The sequence below is a fragment of the Mercurialis annua genome, linkage group LG2, assembly GCF_937616625.2.
Source record: "Mercurialis annua linkage group LG2, ddMerAnnu1.2, whole genome shotgun sequence".
Lineage (NCBI taxonomy): Eukaryota > Viridiplantae > Streptophyta > Magnoliopsida > Malpighiales > Euphorbiaceae > Mercurialis > Mercurialis annua.
The window spans coordinates 52,264,829-52,283,791 of NC_065571.1; the positions used below are offsets into that span (position 1 = coordinate 52,264,829).

An 18,963-nucleotide genomic window follows, 5' to 3' on the forward strand; every position below is an offset into this window, starting at 1 on the left:
ATATTTTATGGAAAAAGAACAACAAATTTTTTATAAAGAAAACAATCACGGTATAATTTAAAATTTAAATTTTATAATTTTTAAAAAGTTGACTTAAAAAAAAATCAGTGACATCTGATTTGTGATTTAACCGGTTAAACGAATCAACACATTTTGGTTCTTAAAAGTGAAAATACAGGAAAATGGTTGTTTAACTCGTGTGATAAAAAATTTAAGATGGAAGATAAAATACAAAATGGTTGGTGGATCTTGCGAGCTCACTTGAGCCTTCCTCTTGCATGCGATGGCTTAAAAATGAATCTTTTGGGGGTCCTTCGTGATTCATATATCCTTATCAAAACAATTATATATTACTTTTAAAATTATAAAATCCTTTAAACTGGATATAAACATTTAAATTATTTATTGTTAATTTGATGGCTATGTGGTTTGATTTGAGTTTGTATTAGGTCAAAAGGAGCACCTCTTATATTCATGCAAGCCCGAATCATAGAGATTAATTTTATTCGTAAACTTTTTTATAGAGATTTATTCGGACATATATGAAGCTATAAGGGATCAAACTCTGCAATAATTTATCAGCGTAGGATTGGTGATCAATTTTTTTTTGCTCCAACTGAACTTTATTTTGTGACCTTTTAGCGGCGGAGCCACCACGGGCTGGCTCGTGCGTCCACTCTTGTCGGAATTGGTCTTAAACATAATTTTAAGGCTTTATCATCAAAAAAATATTCACCTTTTTTATTCTTTCGTTTACATCATCACTTTTCAAAATTCTCAAGCCAATTTTTTAATTTTCAATTTTGATTATAACCATCTGTTTAAGTTGGAGTAGAAATATTCATCAAAAAAAGTTGGAGTAGAAATATTCATTAAAAAAAGTTGGAGTAGAAAAAGGTTTAATTATACTCTTCATATTGCTTCATGTTTGAAATTTTTTACGATAAAAATTCAAATTTGTTCAATATAAAGCAATATTATATTTAAATTTTTTTCGCTTCAATTTGAACAAACGGCTATAATTAAAATTAAAAACTGAAAAATAGGTTAAAACTAAGGATTTTGAAAGGTAGAGCCATAAATAAAAAAAATCAAAAAGATAAAATATTTTGGATGACTACGCCTAATTTTTTTTGAAAAATCCGATTATGTCCTGATCGTATGAAAAAATTGTCAATTATAATTCTTTTCCTTACAATACGCTCTCTGATTAAAATTTCCGGATATACTACTGCTTATGCACCTACCAAGTTCTATTACTCGATTCATCTTCTTGCAATTACTTTTTTTATTTTTTGTTGTTTTCTATTTAATTATTAGATTTCAATTTAAAAGTTAAAATGTTAAAACTTCTAATTTGTGTGTGTTAAAGATAATCTCACGTTGATTAGCAGAACAAATATAAATGAGCTTATAAGTGTAAAGATTCAACCATTTATTAACTAGTTCTAGTTAGGCTTAATTGCATAAAAAATCACCAACTTTCGCGTGTTTTTTGTATTTAACATAATTTTTTTTTCTTGGCATAAAAAATCACCAACTTTCATTTTTTTTGGCACATTTGTCCACGAGATGTGAAACGGCGTCATTTTAAATGTAAAATGGCGCCGTTTTGCGCTAAAACGACGTCGTTTTGCGCTTCCAAAAGAAACGGTATGTGGACGAATATGTAAAAAAATAAAAGTTGATGATTTTTTATACCAAGAAAAAAAGATTATGTTAAATACCAAAAATACACGAAAGTTGGTGATTTTTGGTGCAATTAAGCCTTCTAGTTATTAGGTCATGGTTGAATTTAAGCACCTTCTTTAAATATGTGGGTTGTCATATTCTCATCAATTTATAATTAATTACTCCTACCAACTAATTAACATAATATTTCTAATATAGTATCATAGCGGGTCTGGCCGAAATCTTAATTATCCGGTTATCCGTCTGGATGTCCAGTCCCAGCGGCCCGGTCCGATATTACCGCTGCGTATTCAATCACAATTACAGTTTTAGGGAAAGTTTCAATTTCAAGTGACAAGCAGATGTCCAGTTTCGGTTGCATTTGAAGGGGAGTGTTGAAAATAATCATATGTTGTTTAGAAAAACAAATCTATACTATATATAAAAGCACGGATGGGAGGGGGACATGCAAATTTACTGAATAATCCTTTTCAGTTTACTACTAAATAAAGGTTTATAGTCATTAACTAATTATTATTTAATTAATCACTATTATAATTAAAGTTCTAATTAGAATAGGTAGCTAAATTATCTCCAATTTAACTTTTAGTATGTAAAAAATAACTAAATTGTCTCCAAATTAGTAGGAATATCTATCTTTTAGTTTGATTGAATATATTATTATTTAAATTTGTATCTTATTAGTTTTAAAGATATTATTATTAAAATTAAGTTAATTATTTAATTATGGTTATTATAAAACCAAAAGAAGAAAAAATTTAGTATGAAAAAAATTTAATAACCGAGTATATTATATTTACTTTTATCTAAAAAAATATTATATTTACTTTTACAAAAAGTCTTAATAAATTTAATATTAATTGTAAATAAAAAAATTGATATAATTATAATAAATTTACTAATATGTTCATTGAGGAGTTACGTTACGAGCCACGTGCATAGCACGTAATGCGAAACTAGTATAAATAAGTTTATAAGTGTAGAGGTTCAGCCACTTATTAACTAGTTCTAGTTATTAGGTCATGGTTGAACGTAAATACCTCCTTTAAACATGTGGGTTGTCATATTCTCACTAATTTATAATTAATTAGACCATCTTCTTGGGAAGTCATCAAAATGAGAATTGATGACTCCCCATCTATAAAGGAGTCACCTAAATACATTTAAGTGACTTCCATATACTCTCTCATTAAAAATAGTGAAGGAATTTTTCCTTCACCATTTCACTTTTTGATTATAATAATAGGATCAATTTACAATTTGATACTTATAATTCATGACTGTATTTAATTAATTGCTTACTTATTAAATAATTATGGAATAGTTTTACATGTAATAATATTAAAATATATTAATCATTTATTTTTTCATAATAAAAATATAAAAATTAATATAAAAATATCATATAAATAATTTAACAAGACAATAATCTAAAAATATTATATGAATATTTTTACGAAACAATAAAATATAAATCTTACATAAATAATATTGAGACAATTAACTAAAAATATTATATAAATAATACTATATGTAGAATTTGGACGAATATGAGTATAAATAAGTTCGTGGGTGTAATTTGTAAAAAGTGTATAAAATATTAAATTAAAAATGATTAAAATACTAAAAAGTAAAAAAGTATGTTTTTTGGTGAAGAAATTTAAAATATGTTTTTTGGTGAAGAAATTTGAAGAAATTAGGTGATTTTTTTTAGAGATGCCCTTACTCCTATCAATTAATTAAAATAATATTTCTAATAGTGTGAATTTAATAAATTTGTTATCAATGTCAACAATTTTATTTCTTTGTATATTTTCTATTAAACAAGGGATTTTAATTGTTTTCACTTTTCAGTCACAGTATGCAAAGAAGGAAAATATAAACCTTATCACTTATGCTTAGTTTCATTTTTTATATTCAGTAAAAATGACATCGTGTGATAAATTTGTTATACAGAATCAAATTGGAAATATTTAAATCAATAATTTTAAATATATTCAATTTTATTAATAGTCTGGTGATTAAAAAAAGTTAAATACTCATTAGATATTTTTTAAAATAATTAGATTAAATTATAAAATTCAAATACTAAAATAGCATATTTAAAAAATTAAGACACATTAGTATAATTTGTTTGATAAATCACTTAAAATGACCATAGAAATTTGCATGTGGGAAAGCAAAAACCCCTACTGAATTGAGTTGACGTCAGTGTATACGAATTTTATTGAAAGAGTGTCAATTAGTTTGATTATTTTTGGACCGATCGACTTTTATTGACAATGTTTGTTTTGGCTCCATCCTCTGACCTGACTTTGCTGCCTGATTCTAGTAATAGAATTTAAATTATGATATTTGATAGAATGTTTATACTAAAATACATATCTGTCTTTATCAGTATTAACACATAAGTATATTTTTAATGTGCCCTAAAAATATTCTATTTGCTTGGCCTGGAAATTCATATTTATCAATAATATCTACTATATTTATAAGAGTCCAACAAATTAATAAATTGTATATTATCTATTTCTAAGGTAGTCTCTCTAAATAAATCTCCATTTTCTGCAAACTTCATAGTTTGTACCATTTAGGGGAATTATTTTTAGTTTTCACCGGAAAATCACCTTCCTGTCACACACACACATACACATATATATATATTATAAAAACTTTAAATAGTGAATTTTTTTTTTAATTTTTATTCATTATTTTATGCGTGTTAAGCTCTCTTGATTTGATTAGGTCTTCTGGATTTGCATGTGACGTATCCATGATTCAATATTTTTTCTTTGAGTTACATGTCAAATTTACTTTCTAAATATCTTAATCATTCACAACAAAATATTTTATTTGACCCCTTTTTTAGCTATTTAAAGGATAAAAATTATTTAATATCTAAATAAATATTTTATCAATTTTTCTTCTAGAAACTTTATTGATGATCTTAAAAAATATGAAATTTTCAACGGATCAAACTCCATAACAGTCTCGAGCGAAATTAGTAATCAACTGTTTTTACTCTAAATGAATTTTTTTATCGTAATGGCCTCTTATGGCACTTAACGAGAATATTTATACGATTTCATTCATCTTTTTTCGATTATTTTTTTCATTTTTTGTTGTTTTATATTTAAAGGTTGAGTTTGGAATTAAAAATTCATATGTTAAGAGTAAAAAATAGCTTTTATTTTTGTATTCTATTCGTTTTTAATAAATTGTATTTAATTATTTGGCAATATTTTTAGCAGATTAATTAGTAAATTATCTGCCGGATGAGATGCAAGTGTTTTAGAATGTTCTTCTCAATCTCATGATTGTGACTCAAGATCTGTACTTGAATGTTGATTGGTCATTTTTTCCATTGACTTTTCTATAGAACAAAATAAATTAAAAACAAAAACCATAGGTAACAGCTAACATGAAGACATTCTTTCTACACTTCTACTGGTCCATATAGTTCTCCAAATTCCAAAAGTGGTCCCTAAGAGTAACTTTACATACTGATTGGTTCACAACTATTTTCATTACGAGCTACTGTAATCTTCATGGGTTTGCTTAACCTTCAGTTTCTTGATACTAGTAATTACAAAAAAAGTTTTAATTTACTTCCTGATTTGGTAATTAAAAATAAATTAAAACTAATCTCATGGTTCTAATAAAAAAAACACTCTAAATTTAATATTGCGACTTGTTTTAACCCTTATGTTTCAGATTGTTCTATAATTTTTCACTGTCTCAACTCCTATTTATATATAATGTTCCAATTATTTTCTTCTGCCCCATCAAAATGGATAAAACGAGTTAAAATGTTAAGTACGGGGTGTTTTAAAAGCCATGACTTTGATGTTAATTGAACTTTTATGCCAAATTCAGGAGGCAAAATAAATCTTTATTGTGAGTAATTAATATTTACTGGGGCGATACCAAAAGTTCAAGAGTAAAAACTTAACCAAACAATATTTTTATATTGATTATTGTAAAAGAGAAAAAACAACTACATTTTTGCACACATTTGTTTCAAAAAGCCATAATCTTTCATATTATTTTTTGGCAACATTGTGCTGTTTTCTTTTATTGGTAACTTTAACAGTTTGTAATATGGTGAAAATTGTCTAAGTAAAGCGATTTTTTAATTTTTGTAAAATATAATGCTTAAAGTGCTAAAAATATGAAAAATATTTGATATTCTCTTTTGAATTACCTTTTTTTTTACAATTAGCACCTGCATCGACGGACGGAAATATGATGATGTTTAAAGCGCTGCAAATATTACAGGTGATTGAATTCATGAAGTCCATGTTAAATTTTTCAGACTAATCACCAATTTACATAATTGAGTACAATAATATGAATATTATATGCTTCTAACTAAGAACTATACAAAGAAGGAGAAATTAGTTAAAAAGAAATTCATGTGGAACTATTCACAAGAATTCAATTATTTATAGACTATAGAATTTATTCATGTGATAACAGTCCACAGGTGTGTGTGAATAAGAATTTTGATTATGATGATAGAATTGACTAATCAAGGAATTTAGCATTATTTTTTATTAGTAATTTAAAGTGAGAGGGACGCGTTAGACATGAACAATTTGGACTCGTAACTTAACCAACCCCATGCACAGTTTATATAGTTCGTTAAAAACATGTCCAAATTAAACATGTCACAATTTATAGTACTATTTTATTTCCTGCCTAATTGAGCATAATTATTATTCTGTGATATTTAAAATAAATGCATTTTAGTTATTAATTACATTGCGTTGTTGCGTTAACTCATAATAATTCACGATTTTAAATTAACTAATCCCTTACAGTTTTATGCTAGTTCTTTAAAAAAAATTAAGTCGTATTGTCGTCAATCCCAATTCTTTTATTTTAAATAATTGGAGAGGAGAACGCTTGCGGAAGAAAGTGAGCCCGCCAACTAGCAAATTGCTACCAAATGCTTATATTATTTAAGTTATACTTCATTTATAATAACATTTGAAATTTTTTTTTCTTTTTAGGTGTGGTACTTTTATTTTAGTTAATAATTTATATAAAAACTTTTATTTATAAAAAGATGGTATCTTTTATTAACGAAATTTAATGGATATATGCCTAGCAATATTAGAAAGAAACAATATAATCACTTGTAAATATTTGTGACAGTATCTAAAAGTAGTCAAATTTTAATTGAATGGTGTTTGGAAATAGTTAGAGAAAAAGACAAAGACAAAGAAAATATTAAACTGAACGAATTCTTGTCTATTTTTTTTTTAAATATATTCATGTGACTTTCATCAGAATTTTTTTAATTCATAGGATATCATTAAATTGAATATAAAACAGTTAAATTTATAAGATATTCGAAATAATTTGAAAACTAAACCCGATGACCTAACATGAAACAGACAACATGATGCCTGATTCGCATATCTTACTTACGAAAATAAATATAAATTACTAATTGTTTTCCGAATTAAGTGCAATATTCAATCGCTCTCGTTCAAACTTCTCCAATTACTCGCAAACTCACAACATCCGATCCAATCAACACTTGATCATAACTCCTTCTAAAAAAAGATAACAAACCTTTCACAAAGAAAGGACAACAAACTTTTTATAAAGAAAGAACAAAATAAAACATTCATAAAAAAGACAAACAATAAAAAATAAATAAAACTAGTATAATTTATAGACGAATCCATTTTGTTGATGAAAGATCTTCAATCTATCTTTGCTTCTTGATAATTGAATTGCGTTTCGTGATAAATTTTAATCTATAAAAAAATAAAAAAGAATTAGCTATTTATTATATTCTATGAAATTAAAATAATATAGATAAAGGGGTGGCTACCATCAATAAAAATTTAAGTCATTGACGGCTGTCAAAAAAAATAAAAAAAAATTGTAGGCGGTTAAAGTTTGTTAGAGAGAAAAGAGAGGGTTTAAGTAACATGTAGTTTAGAAAAAGAATATTAATAATCACTCATACTTTCATCAGATTGTGCACTACTAGTTTGAACATCAAATTGAACTAAATTAACTAAAACCAGATTTTCTAAATTTTTCAGTAAATTGAAAATGGAAAATATAACAGAATTATCCTCAAACTACTCTATTTAAAAAATAATTACAATATCCAATTTTATAAAATATTTATAAAAATGTCATTTTTTATCCAGCAATTACTCACCGTAAACACACTATAAATACACTAGAAAAACACTATAAATATACCATAAATATACTACGACGACACCATAAAACACCAACAAAAATAAAAAAAATACATCAAAATGGATATTTTAAAAATTACAAAAGTAATTTGAAAAAAAAATGCGATGTAATTATTTTTAAAAGGTGGATAGCTTTGTAATTAGTTTTTTTGCTAAATCGGTACCGTTGTAATAAAAGTTTAAAAAAGGTGCCCTAAATTCTTTTTTTCCACAAATATATTGAATACTAGTAGAAAAAAAGTATTTAGTTCGTTTGGTTATTCAGATAATCTAATAATCAAATTTTGATTAACACTAATTATTAAAAAAGGTATTAATGAAATGCACTCTCGTTACTGGGAAAAGAGCAAAAATATCTATAAAATCCTCTTACTTTTCAAAAATGTTACTATAACCTTAAATATGACACAAGCATATAAAATGCTGATTTTTTTTATAGAAACAAGTCGCTAATAGATAGGCCACATGTGGCACGACTTATCAGAAAAAAGCGACGTCAAATGCATCAAAAAATGTGTCAGGAACACGTTTGAAAAGTGTTAAAAATGTGTATGAAAAACACGTCTATTACGCGCCAACGCGTGTCAACATGTAAAATCCTTGTGTTATTGTGACAGAGATATTTAATAAATTATTTATATATATATATATATATATATATATATATATATATATATATATATATATATATATATATATACACTCACACACGCATATATATAGAAATAAATTGTTTATGTGCCTCTTAAGTATATATGTGATATATTTCAAATAAGAAATATATGCGTCATATACTTTAAAAAGGCTAGTTCTACAGTACCACTCAATCATCTATGCCACTTGAAAAATTTAACCGGTAATTTCAGGTAAAAAATTAGAGCATAATTATCAATTAAGTGATTATAATTTTAGAGATTAACGTTATGATAAAGAATTATTTTACATAACCGGCATCTCTTTTAGTCCTCACTCACTTGAACAATTACTAGACGAATAACGAATCGTAGTTTCCTGATTATGATCTGAAGTATTTTGAGCAAACTGACATTGAATTATTTCGGGTCCTATGTTGGATGATTTTGTTTGCGAGAAACCAATTTAACGGGAATGTTATCAGCTATGAGCAACCGTATTCTGAATAAGTTCCATATAGCAAACCAGCAGTTGCCTGTTGCAGGCATAACTCATAATATTAGATGGGGCAAAGCAAGTGAAGGCTGGATATGAATCATCAATACAGCACTGTAGAGGCAAGAGATGGATGTTGTGGTGTAAATAAAGGATTTGTGTGTTGGACACAATAGCACAGTTATGCCTAATGTTTCTCTTTAATGGCTTGAGTTTAGATTTTGTTATCCATCAACAAAAATAATATTTCAACAGTTAACTAACCTGTTTGGAGCATTATTTGTCCACCATTCTTTTCCGAGTGTTTATCCCATACAACCGTTGCGCCACTAAGAATTTTGGAGCATTATTTGTCCACCATTCTTTTCCTCACTAAGAATTTTGTCAATGAGAAAGTTGTCAGAAATTAGAAATATGAGAATTTTTTACTACTTGGAAAGTGTGCTATCAAAAACTAATTTTCATATTGGCGGTCAAATTACAAGATGGAGGTTCTTCATTGAACAAAGTGTCAACGCGCCTTCTAAACTTGTGATACGGGATCATCTAACCCAATTTATATTTTTTTGAGCAACTAACCCCAAAACTCTTTATTTTTGGGTCAAATAACCCCATAATTTATATTTTTATTTTAAAAAAACAGATTTAGAATAATTACATCGCAACAATTAGGGAGGTATCTAATTAATTTTTTGTATCTCTCACCTCCGATTTGTATTTTACGCGTTTTAAAAATACAATTATGGGGTTAGTTGACCCGAAAATGAAGAATTTTGGGGTTATTTGCTCAAAAAAATATAAATTGGGTTAGATGACCCCGTGACACAAGTTTAGGGAGCGCGGTGACCCTTTATTCGTTCTTCATTTCCATGGTATAAGTCCCTGCTCAGATTAATCAAATGCACAATTTGTTCTCCTTGGACTTCTCCATTCATGGGATAGTTTAAATTTAAATTATGAGTAATCAAGATCCAATAGCACTCACGTCGGGAGTTGAATTTTAATAATCTTTTACTCACACGTAACAAATAAATGTTTTAATAACCCATAATTAGAGAATAATTTTTTTAATCGCCTATACTAGATTTTAATTTTTTTCTTTTGGTGGATTTAGTTTGGTTATGGTTCATTTTGTTTTTGAAAAGTTTAATTATTCAGTTGGTTTGGTTTTTTAGTATATAAAAATTTTCAAATTAATTTAATTGGTAAAATTAACCGAATTATATATAATGCTATTTTTTAAATTTAAAAAATTTAAGATATTATATAATTTTTTTATAAGAATTAAATACTAATTTATCCTCTAAATTTGTATTTAATGGAAAATTAATACCAATTGTTTTATTTTAATAATTAATGTTAATAAAGTTTAGTTATTCAGTTAACAAAAATAATCGGCCAAACTAAAGAATTACTTCAATTCGATTATAATTCAATTTAAATCCTTTAGGTGGTTCTGTTAAAAAAAGTGGAAAAATTAGTTCCGGTTGATATGATTTTATGATCGAATCAACTAATGTAAAGCCTATCTATAATATACAAACTTTGTGTTTTTTTGAGCTGAAATTGATGTTTTTAATATTCACTGTCAAGTTGGGGGGTTGAAGTAATACTTTGTCTAGTATCAAACTCTTCAAGGAGTAACCTGTACTTCAGGTATCAAGTTAAAACTATTGATGGTTGTGATCAATATTAATATCATCCAACGGTATCTGTTATAAGTGGTATGGAAGAGTCAATGGTACTGTAGAATGACCCCTTTAAAAAATATATAAATTATCTATCAAAAACATACCTATTATAAGTGTATTAAATAACATGTATCTATCAAAATACATCAAAAGAAAAAAATCTCAAACCATATCTCCTAAATTGATTAAAAGAAAGTGTATATGAGTTATTTTCAATATGTAATTAATATGTATGTATATATTACATGCTTAAAAAATATACTTTTTCCGATTTATAATATTTGTCGCATTTGACTATTTTATGTAAATTAAAAAACTACTAAACTATTTATTGTATATATTTTTACTAAATTATCTTGATTTGTACATATTTTTAGTAAATTGTCCATATTAATTATTTTTAACTTTACTAAACTATTTATTATTAGAGATAAAAATAGAAAAATAGTAATTAATACCTTTTTTAAACTCGAATGTGATAAATACAATGGACCAATTTTTTTTTAAATGCGACAAATATTATGAACCGGAGGAAGTATAAATTATATATTAAAGATACTTATCATATATTATAAATTAAAAAAGATGTTATTATCATATATAAATTACATATATGATATATTAAAAATATATAAAATGCTTATAAGAAGTATCGATAACATGTTCAAAATTAGATATGTATATGAATGAGATGTGACTTTTTTTCATTGAAAGTGTAGAAAAATGTAAACAGATATGCCTATTTTTTTTCCTTTTAATGTTAAAATGGGAGACGTGTAAGTACAGGAGTAAATGATATTTTGTGAAATAAGTGAATAATAGCTGAATATTTTTTCTTATCAAATTAGTATTGAGAAAAGAAATTTCACATTTGTTAATAAGCTTAAAGCACTCAAAAATATTCCATCTTTTCTATTTTTTCATTTATGTTCTCAATTTTTAAATTTTTTAAATTTTAACTTATTTTTCAATTTTCACTTTCAATTATAATCATTTGTCCAAATTATAGTGAAAAAAAGTTCAAATATTTTGTTTATATTAATTTATATTTTTTTAATTAGCATTTTTATCATAATAAATCTAAAAAATAAAACAATATAAAAAATTTATTTAAATTTTAATTTAGACAAATAGCTATAATTAAAAATGAAAATTAAAAATATATTAAAATTAAAGAATTTAAAAGATGAGATCATAAACGAAAAAAATTAAAAATATAGAATATTTTTGAGTGATTTATTGTGTAATTTTCTCCTCATCACTCACATCATTCATCAGCTGAATGCACTGATTACTCATATCGGCCTTGGGCTTTGCGTCTATTATCACCAACTGATTACATTTGGATTGGAAGTGCAACCCATAGCCCACATCGCACCATTTGCTAATTCCCGCTTGAATAGCGAGCAGTTCGTTTCCATGAATAAAATGATCGAAGCCAACCTGTTTGTGTTAATGCCTCAGAGAACAAACTTGTACAAACAATCATTATTCAGATGGTTACAAACCAGATTCATGACCTCAAGTAAGCGAGTTCAAGACAGGAGCAAAAACAAACGAATACACAATCTCGAAATAGTAACCGAAAAATGCAAAATTGTCTCCAAGGTTTTATCAGTCATGGAAATCTTGAAGCAAGAACAAGAAATGGTAATCCCCGTCAGGAATCTTGAACAACATAGAGTCAAAATCAATCTACCTAAGCCCCATAAAGTATCGGAGTTTCTCCGAAAATCGCCCAAGATTTTCGAACTGTATAAGGATCAGAGACGGGTGTTGTGGTGTGGAATGACTCAAGAAGGTGAGGATTTGTTGGAAGAGCTTGATAGGTTGATTGAGGAGAATTCTGATAAAGCTGCTGAGTATGTAACTAGGTGTTTGATGATGTCGGTTGATAAGCGAATTCGTGTGGATAAGATTGCGCATTTTCGGAGAGATTTTGGGTTGCCTATGGACTTCAGGATCAGTTGGGTGCATAGGTATCCTGAGTTGTTTAAGGTTGTTAAATGTAGTGAGCAAGTTGAGCATTTGGAACTTGTTTCGTGGAATCGTGATTGGGCCGTTACTGAGTTAGAGAAGAAGGTAGAAGGCGTAAGTACGCGTGAAGGAAGCTTGGATGAGCGTGAACATGAACATGAACCGGGTCAGCTGTCGTTGGCGTTTCCTTTAAAATTTCCTTCGAATTACAAGAAGGTGTATAGACATGGAGGAAAAATCGAGCATTTTCAGAAAAGGTGTTATTTGTCGCCGTATGCTGATGCTAAGGGGCTTACAGCTGGATCATTAGAATTCGATAAGAGGGCTGTCGCTATTATGCATGAATTGCTTAGTTTTACAATTGAAAAGAGATTTATTACCACCGATCATCTTACTCATTTTCGGAGGGAATTTGTGATGCCACAGAAGTTGATGAGACTTCTGTTGAAACATATTGGGATTTTCTATGTATCTGAGAGGGGAAAGAGGTTTAGTGTGTTCTTGACTGAAGCTTATAAAGGACAAGAACTGATTGAGAAAGGTCCTTTAGTTGTTTGGAAAGAAAAACTCCTGAGCCGTATTGGTTACAGAGGAAATAGAAAGAGGATTGAAACATTTAGTGATTCGTCAGACACGGAGTACGATAAATTGGCTGAAAATGATCCTGAGAATGAAAGCATAAGTATGCAATTTGAGCATGAAGAGACAATGGGTGGTTTAGGAGATGCTTTACGTGGGAACGATGATGAGATGGAGATTGAAGAGATTGGCTGTGCATATAAAGATGGTGATGCATCTTGAGGTCATTGAAAAAATAGTTTCTAACTTATCTGACAAAACTTCAGGAAAAAAAAATGCATATTGGCTATAGTTATTTCTGTTTTGGCTAAGCCTGGTCCATCCTTATCTTTAGCTCAGACTTCATTGGGCAACTAAGCAGCTTTAGGAGGTACTGAGGTAGAGCTGCTTAAGCTTCTGGCCTGTAAAAGATGGAAACTTCGCATCCGTCCTGTAACCCTTGTGGCTTCAAGTAAAAGACTTGACGAGGTTAGAGAGAGCTGTATCATCCCTCTATTGCTCCTTTCCTCCCAGAAATGCCAGAATTTATATGTTTTTAAGGACGTAGCTGTTTTATTTTCAAGGCCCGCGTTCTGTTTTCTTGATTAACTATCAGAAAATATGTTCTTGTCTGTGGAGCTCCACATGTTTTCTCTTGGTATTTTAGCAGGTCAATGTTATTGGAGTACGTGTTGGTCCACAAAATGATGCTTGCAATAGTTTGTGCCGGAAAACTTCAATCTATCATTTTAATGCTACTGATTTTATGATCCCAGCTGCAAAAAGTAGACAACATGTGATAAAGAAACTGCATATACTATTCATCTCTCTAATCATAGTCAAAATGGCATGTTTTAGATTACAAAGACATGAAATTCATTATATGTAATAGATGAGATGCAATAAGAGGCAGTGGGCCCTTTTAATAGTCTTACCACTGAAGAAATAAAGATTTACTGTCAAAGAACAAAGGTTCATTTTTGAATTAGTAGAACTGGTTTAGCCTTTGAATCTATGCCCCATATACTATAAACGGGAAAAGTCTGCTTTGATTATCATCATTAAACACTATAAAATGCAATAATTATAACAAATTGGACATGTAATCTTAAAGCTCCAAGTATGAATTATAGCACCTGGTATTTTGTTCTTGTAAGTGAAAGTAAATTCATTATTATGAACAAACAGGCTAGGCTAGAGCATTTTTATTTTCATGGCTAAAAAGTGTCCTGCTTGTCTATTATATGAGTCCTTTTACTAGAACCTTTTATGATTTTCATTTTTTAAGGTAGTAATATAAAATGGTCAGTCTGTTTTTGATCTGTTTCTACTGAAGTTTCCAGCATTCATGGCATCTGTCCTGACCTGACCAATTTCTCTGTAAAAGATATGAATTTTGCGACTATAGTAATCCTTGTGCCAAAGTATGCTATCCTATTTTTGATCCTGAACATTTCCAGTGAGTTCCTGGACTGAAGGTATAACCCGTGTTATAATTTTTTTGCTGAACAACATAGCTGATGCTTATGTGATTATGTTTATGTTAATATGAGGTCTATTTTTCAGTCAAAAATTGTTTGAAATTCATTCATGACATGCTTTATCTGATATTTTTTTCTGCTTGTAGAATCTACACCCCGAGAGATGGGGTTCTGTTGCTGTTTTTCTGGAACGGATGACAGGAATTGGCCTCTCCTAAGTAAATTCCGAATGTACATAGTAGCTCGGTCTCTTCAACTAAAGTTCATTTGGTTTTACCAGTCAGCATTTTATTTCTTCTAAACCAGATTGTTGACTGTCAAGCTGTTGATTCAGTGCCTTTGATCATACATAGGTGACTTATTTCCTATAGATTTCTCTTGTAATGAACTTTAGAGTCTTTTCGTCTAATGAAAAAAAACTATAGAGTCGACAAAATTGAAGACACTGGCAACAGATTTCAACTTTTTCCATTTCTTTTCAAATTGATGGAAAATTAATTGTGAACCAAGTTGCATCTGATTATGGATATAGCTCGTCCTGATAAATAAATATTCGGATGGGGCTGGATGTTATAATGAGCATGACCTATTTTTTTTGTCTCCATAGTTGAAAATTCCTTGATCATGTTAGTTTTCTTGCTATGCTCTTGTTGTGATCCTTAAACTTTAACAGGTTATGTCTGAACCCCACATTTGGACTCTTATTAAGCTCTTTTCTGCTCATATCAGTGTAGGACCGTGCAGGGTGAAGAAAACACATGGTGTAGCAAATTTCGAACATCGGTCGGAGGCCAATTGAAAGCTAGGCAGATATTTATTAAAATGAGGACTCAACTTGTTAAACCATGATTTAATTGGCTGGCCAGCTGCAAGGTATGAGCTAGTATATAGCTGTCTCGCATGCTTCATGTTTTTGCCTGTTATGTTTACCGTCCATTTAATAGGCTGACGTTTTTATTTTTCTAGACATAAATTGGCTGATAAAATGCATATGCATAACTTGCTTTTGGATACTAGTTGGTTATGATATTTAATTTCTATGCCTGAAGGCTGAAGCTAATAAGCACTTACACTTAGGGGTGACTGGTGAGCATTCGTTTCAGTTTGGTCAAAACCAAACCTAATTATCCATAACCTAATTAACCAAACTACTTTATCTTCTTAACTTAACTAACCAAATTACCCGTAGGCCATAACCTAATTAACCAAACCACTTTATCCTTTTAACCGAACCAATCAAATTATTCAAATTAATCAAAACCGACTTAACCAAATTATCAAAATTTAAAAAATGCAATACCAAACCGACTGAATTAGTCGGTTGATTCTGTTAAGCCGATAAAAAGATAAAAAGTTATTTTTTAAACTAAATTATAATTTTGGTTAACCAAACCAACCTAGCTACCGATCTGTATCGGTTAATTCGGTTTGTTCAATTTCCATACACTTCTAAAATGATAGTGTGTCAATAATGTCTAGTACGTACATGTAAATGTGGATAATATGGAGTTGAATCAGGCTTTTCACTTTGGCAAAAAAAAATCAGGCTTTTCATCAATTTCGGTGGACCCAATTGCAGTAACAGCATTGCAGTTTTTCAAGCTGTGGCTCATGCTCAGAAATACCAAAATTCCATTATTGGCCGTCCAAATTTATTCCTAGGACTAAGGTGACACTATTTTTTGAGTTCTTAATAGTCAGTATGGGACAACACAACCCATTTTCAAGATAAAAGACTTAAACTATTTTGATTGAATCTTATTAGCTAGTTAACTGGTTACTGCAGTTGCTGTAGTAATAGTTACTTATAGGGGTGAGCCAAAGGCCGTTTCAGTTAGAAATCCATTGATTTAATCAAAACTGAATTAGTCAAGTTATTTTATCTCTTTTGTCCGAACTGATATAATTAATTATTTTAACCAAAATTGATTTAATCTTATGAAGCATCGACACTTCTTAGAGGTGCCAGGGGGACACCGGGATACACCGGAGACAGGGCGCTAGTACGTATGCTACACATATGGGACGCGGTAAAGTAGGTTTCCAACTTGCCAAAAGTGTTTAATTAAGTACTTAAAATTTGTTATATTTTCTTGTTATTAAGATAAAGTTAGGGGTAACCTAGAAATTTAATGCATTTAAAAGTTTGGGGTAAGTCATTTTCTGCCTTGCAGACATGATCAAGAAAAGCTTTCAAACCGACTACCGGTTTGATTTTAGTAAAGAGTAAAGAGTTGATTTGTCTTTGGTCAGACGTGGATTGAGACAGGTCAAACAATTTAGTATAAGATGACTTGAACAAAGTAAATGGATGCAGACTTAACCTGAAATCTCTTGTTTCTTTAAAAAAGATCTGAAATCTGCCCTCAGTTTCAGAGTGTAATAATATACCAAATAGTTTATCCTTAAAAACAATTGGTGCTTTGAAAATAATAAAAAAAAGCAGAAATTCTTAACTTCACTTAAAAGTTAATTTAAAAAAATAGATTTGAATAATTTAAAGAAATTGAAAAATGTCGACCAAACGTATGGACGGCTTAAACCAAATACTCTTTCTTATAATTATTTAAAGATTTTATAAGGTAAATTAGAATATAATTTATAAGTTAAAATAAATTTAATTTTCAGTTGTGCAAAGTTTTAGGTTATAGTTTTCTTATTATTACCACTATTTTCATTTAAAAGTTAAGTGTGTTGTTTTTGTTTGTATTAGTTTAGTATCTTATTGATTTTTAATTTATACGAGTGGTTTATTTTCGAAATATTCAATTTAGAATCTACTGAATATGTTAATTATAGAGAGCTAATTGTACGTCTTTATGGGTTATTTAAACACATTGCATACAGATTCATATAGTTATTAAAGAGTCTAAATTTGTTCTTCATGAAGTTGTTAATACATGTTGCCTCTCAAAAACAATGCGAGTATTTTTTTTCCTTTTTTAAAATGGATTAAAAGATTTTACTCCTATCCCACGATGACTCGAACTTATGACCATTTGAGTTAACCCATCTCGTCCTCGAGCGGGGGTAGTTGTTTTTTTTTTTTTATGTGAGGTACAGGGTGTATAGCCATAAATTGTTGTAGGCAGAAGTTTTGAACTGTTTGCTGTAAATGGGTTCATAGGTCCCCATGGCAGTTGAATCAATAAACCACTAACTAAAACAGTCTTGCTTTGCATGTGATGTTATGATGTATTACCTAAACGTTTTCTTCTTTCCTTTTCTCACTGATTTTTGTTCACATCTTAACGTAATTGCTGCAACAGTTCAGCTGAAGGTTGTCTACCTAAATCATGTAGCCCATATTAATATCATGGTTTTAAGAAACAAACCAGGCTGGCTGGTTCAACCGGATCTGAAAGTCAGTCCGATTCAATTCCTTTTGAAAAAACAAAGTGTAGCTCAATCGCTATGAACCGGAAAAACCTCAAGAACTGAAACTCATTGAACCAATTAAACTGTAAAAATCATCTAGTTTATCTAAATAACCTTAAAGCATGTAGACTTGTTCTAAATATGTAATATATGCTGTATAAATATCTTTATTTTTATTTAACTGGTTGAATTGTTAATTAGTGGCTTCACCAGTTTAGTCTCCAATTTGTTTTTTAAAACCCCAGCCACTAGGACTCGAACTAATTAAATCTTAGACTCGAATTAATTAGAATTACTCTTTTTTTATGTATGGATCCCACTCATAGGTCCATTATCTAATTTGCATTATCATTGCACATACAGAGTCAAATGATAACGTAATAATCATATTTTGGTCATTGATCACTGCATATTATTATCAGCATCAAAATCTTGGTGTGAAACACCCTCAACTACTTCCTGTATTGCAGTTTGACTCTTTATTACTACAATGTGCGATGCTATAGTATTTCCCTACGAAACCCTTTATGGGAAAGCTGCATGAATCACACACGACTCTTTTGTCTTTAGGCCCATTTTGTGATTTCTTCCTTGTTCATGTAAACTCTCTTTTTAAACATGCAACAATGATTCAACATAAATTTTATGATTAAATTCCTAACATTGCTGAGATTTCTTCTTTGTTAGTATTCTACTCTTACCTATAATTTGCTTTGTAGAGTAATTTAATTGGTAGATTGATTATAAGCATAAGAAAATCCCATTTGTTCCATCTTAATATATTTGCTTTGTAGATTAACAACATTTAATGTAATACACTTATTAGAG

General features: G+C 29.1%; 1 protein-coding gene across 3 annotated transcripts; it reads left to right on the top strand.

The window, feature by feature from the left end:
• Positions 1 to 11,988: 11,988 nt before the first annotated feature.
• LOC126667483 (protein WHAT'S THIS FACTOR 1 homolog, chloroplastic) lies at positions 11,989 to 17,287 on the top strand. 3 transcript variants are annotated; one of them, XM_056104470.1, is made up of 4 exons: positions 11,989 to 13,765; positions 14,904 to 15,110; positions 15,492 to 15,630; positions 16,702 to 17,287. In XM_056104470.1, the coding sequence occupies exon 1, from the start codon at positions 12,161 to 12,163 to the stop codon at positions 13,517 to 13,519; it is 1,359 nt and encodes a 452-aa protein (XP_055960445.1). In that variant the 5' UTR covers positions 11,989 to 12,160; the 3' UTR covers positions 13,520 to 13,765; positions 14,904 to 15,110; positions 15,492 to 15,630; positions 16,702 to 17,287. The 3 variants fall into 3 exon arrangements, with proteins under 3 accessions (XP_055960445.1, XP_050216418.1, XP_055960446.1); XM_050360461.2 differs by having other exon boundaries at positions 15,487 to 15,630; positions 16,702 to 17,286; XM_056104471.1 differs by having other exon boundaries at positions 14,904 to 14,988; positions 15,487 to 15,630; positions 16,702 to 17,286.
• Positions 17,288 to 18,963: the final 1,676 nt, after the last annotated feature.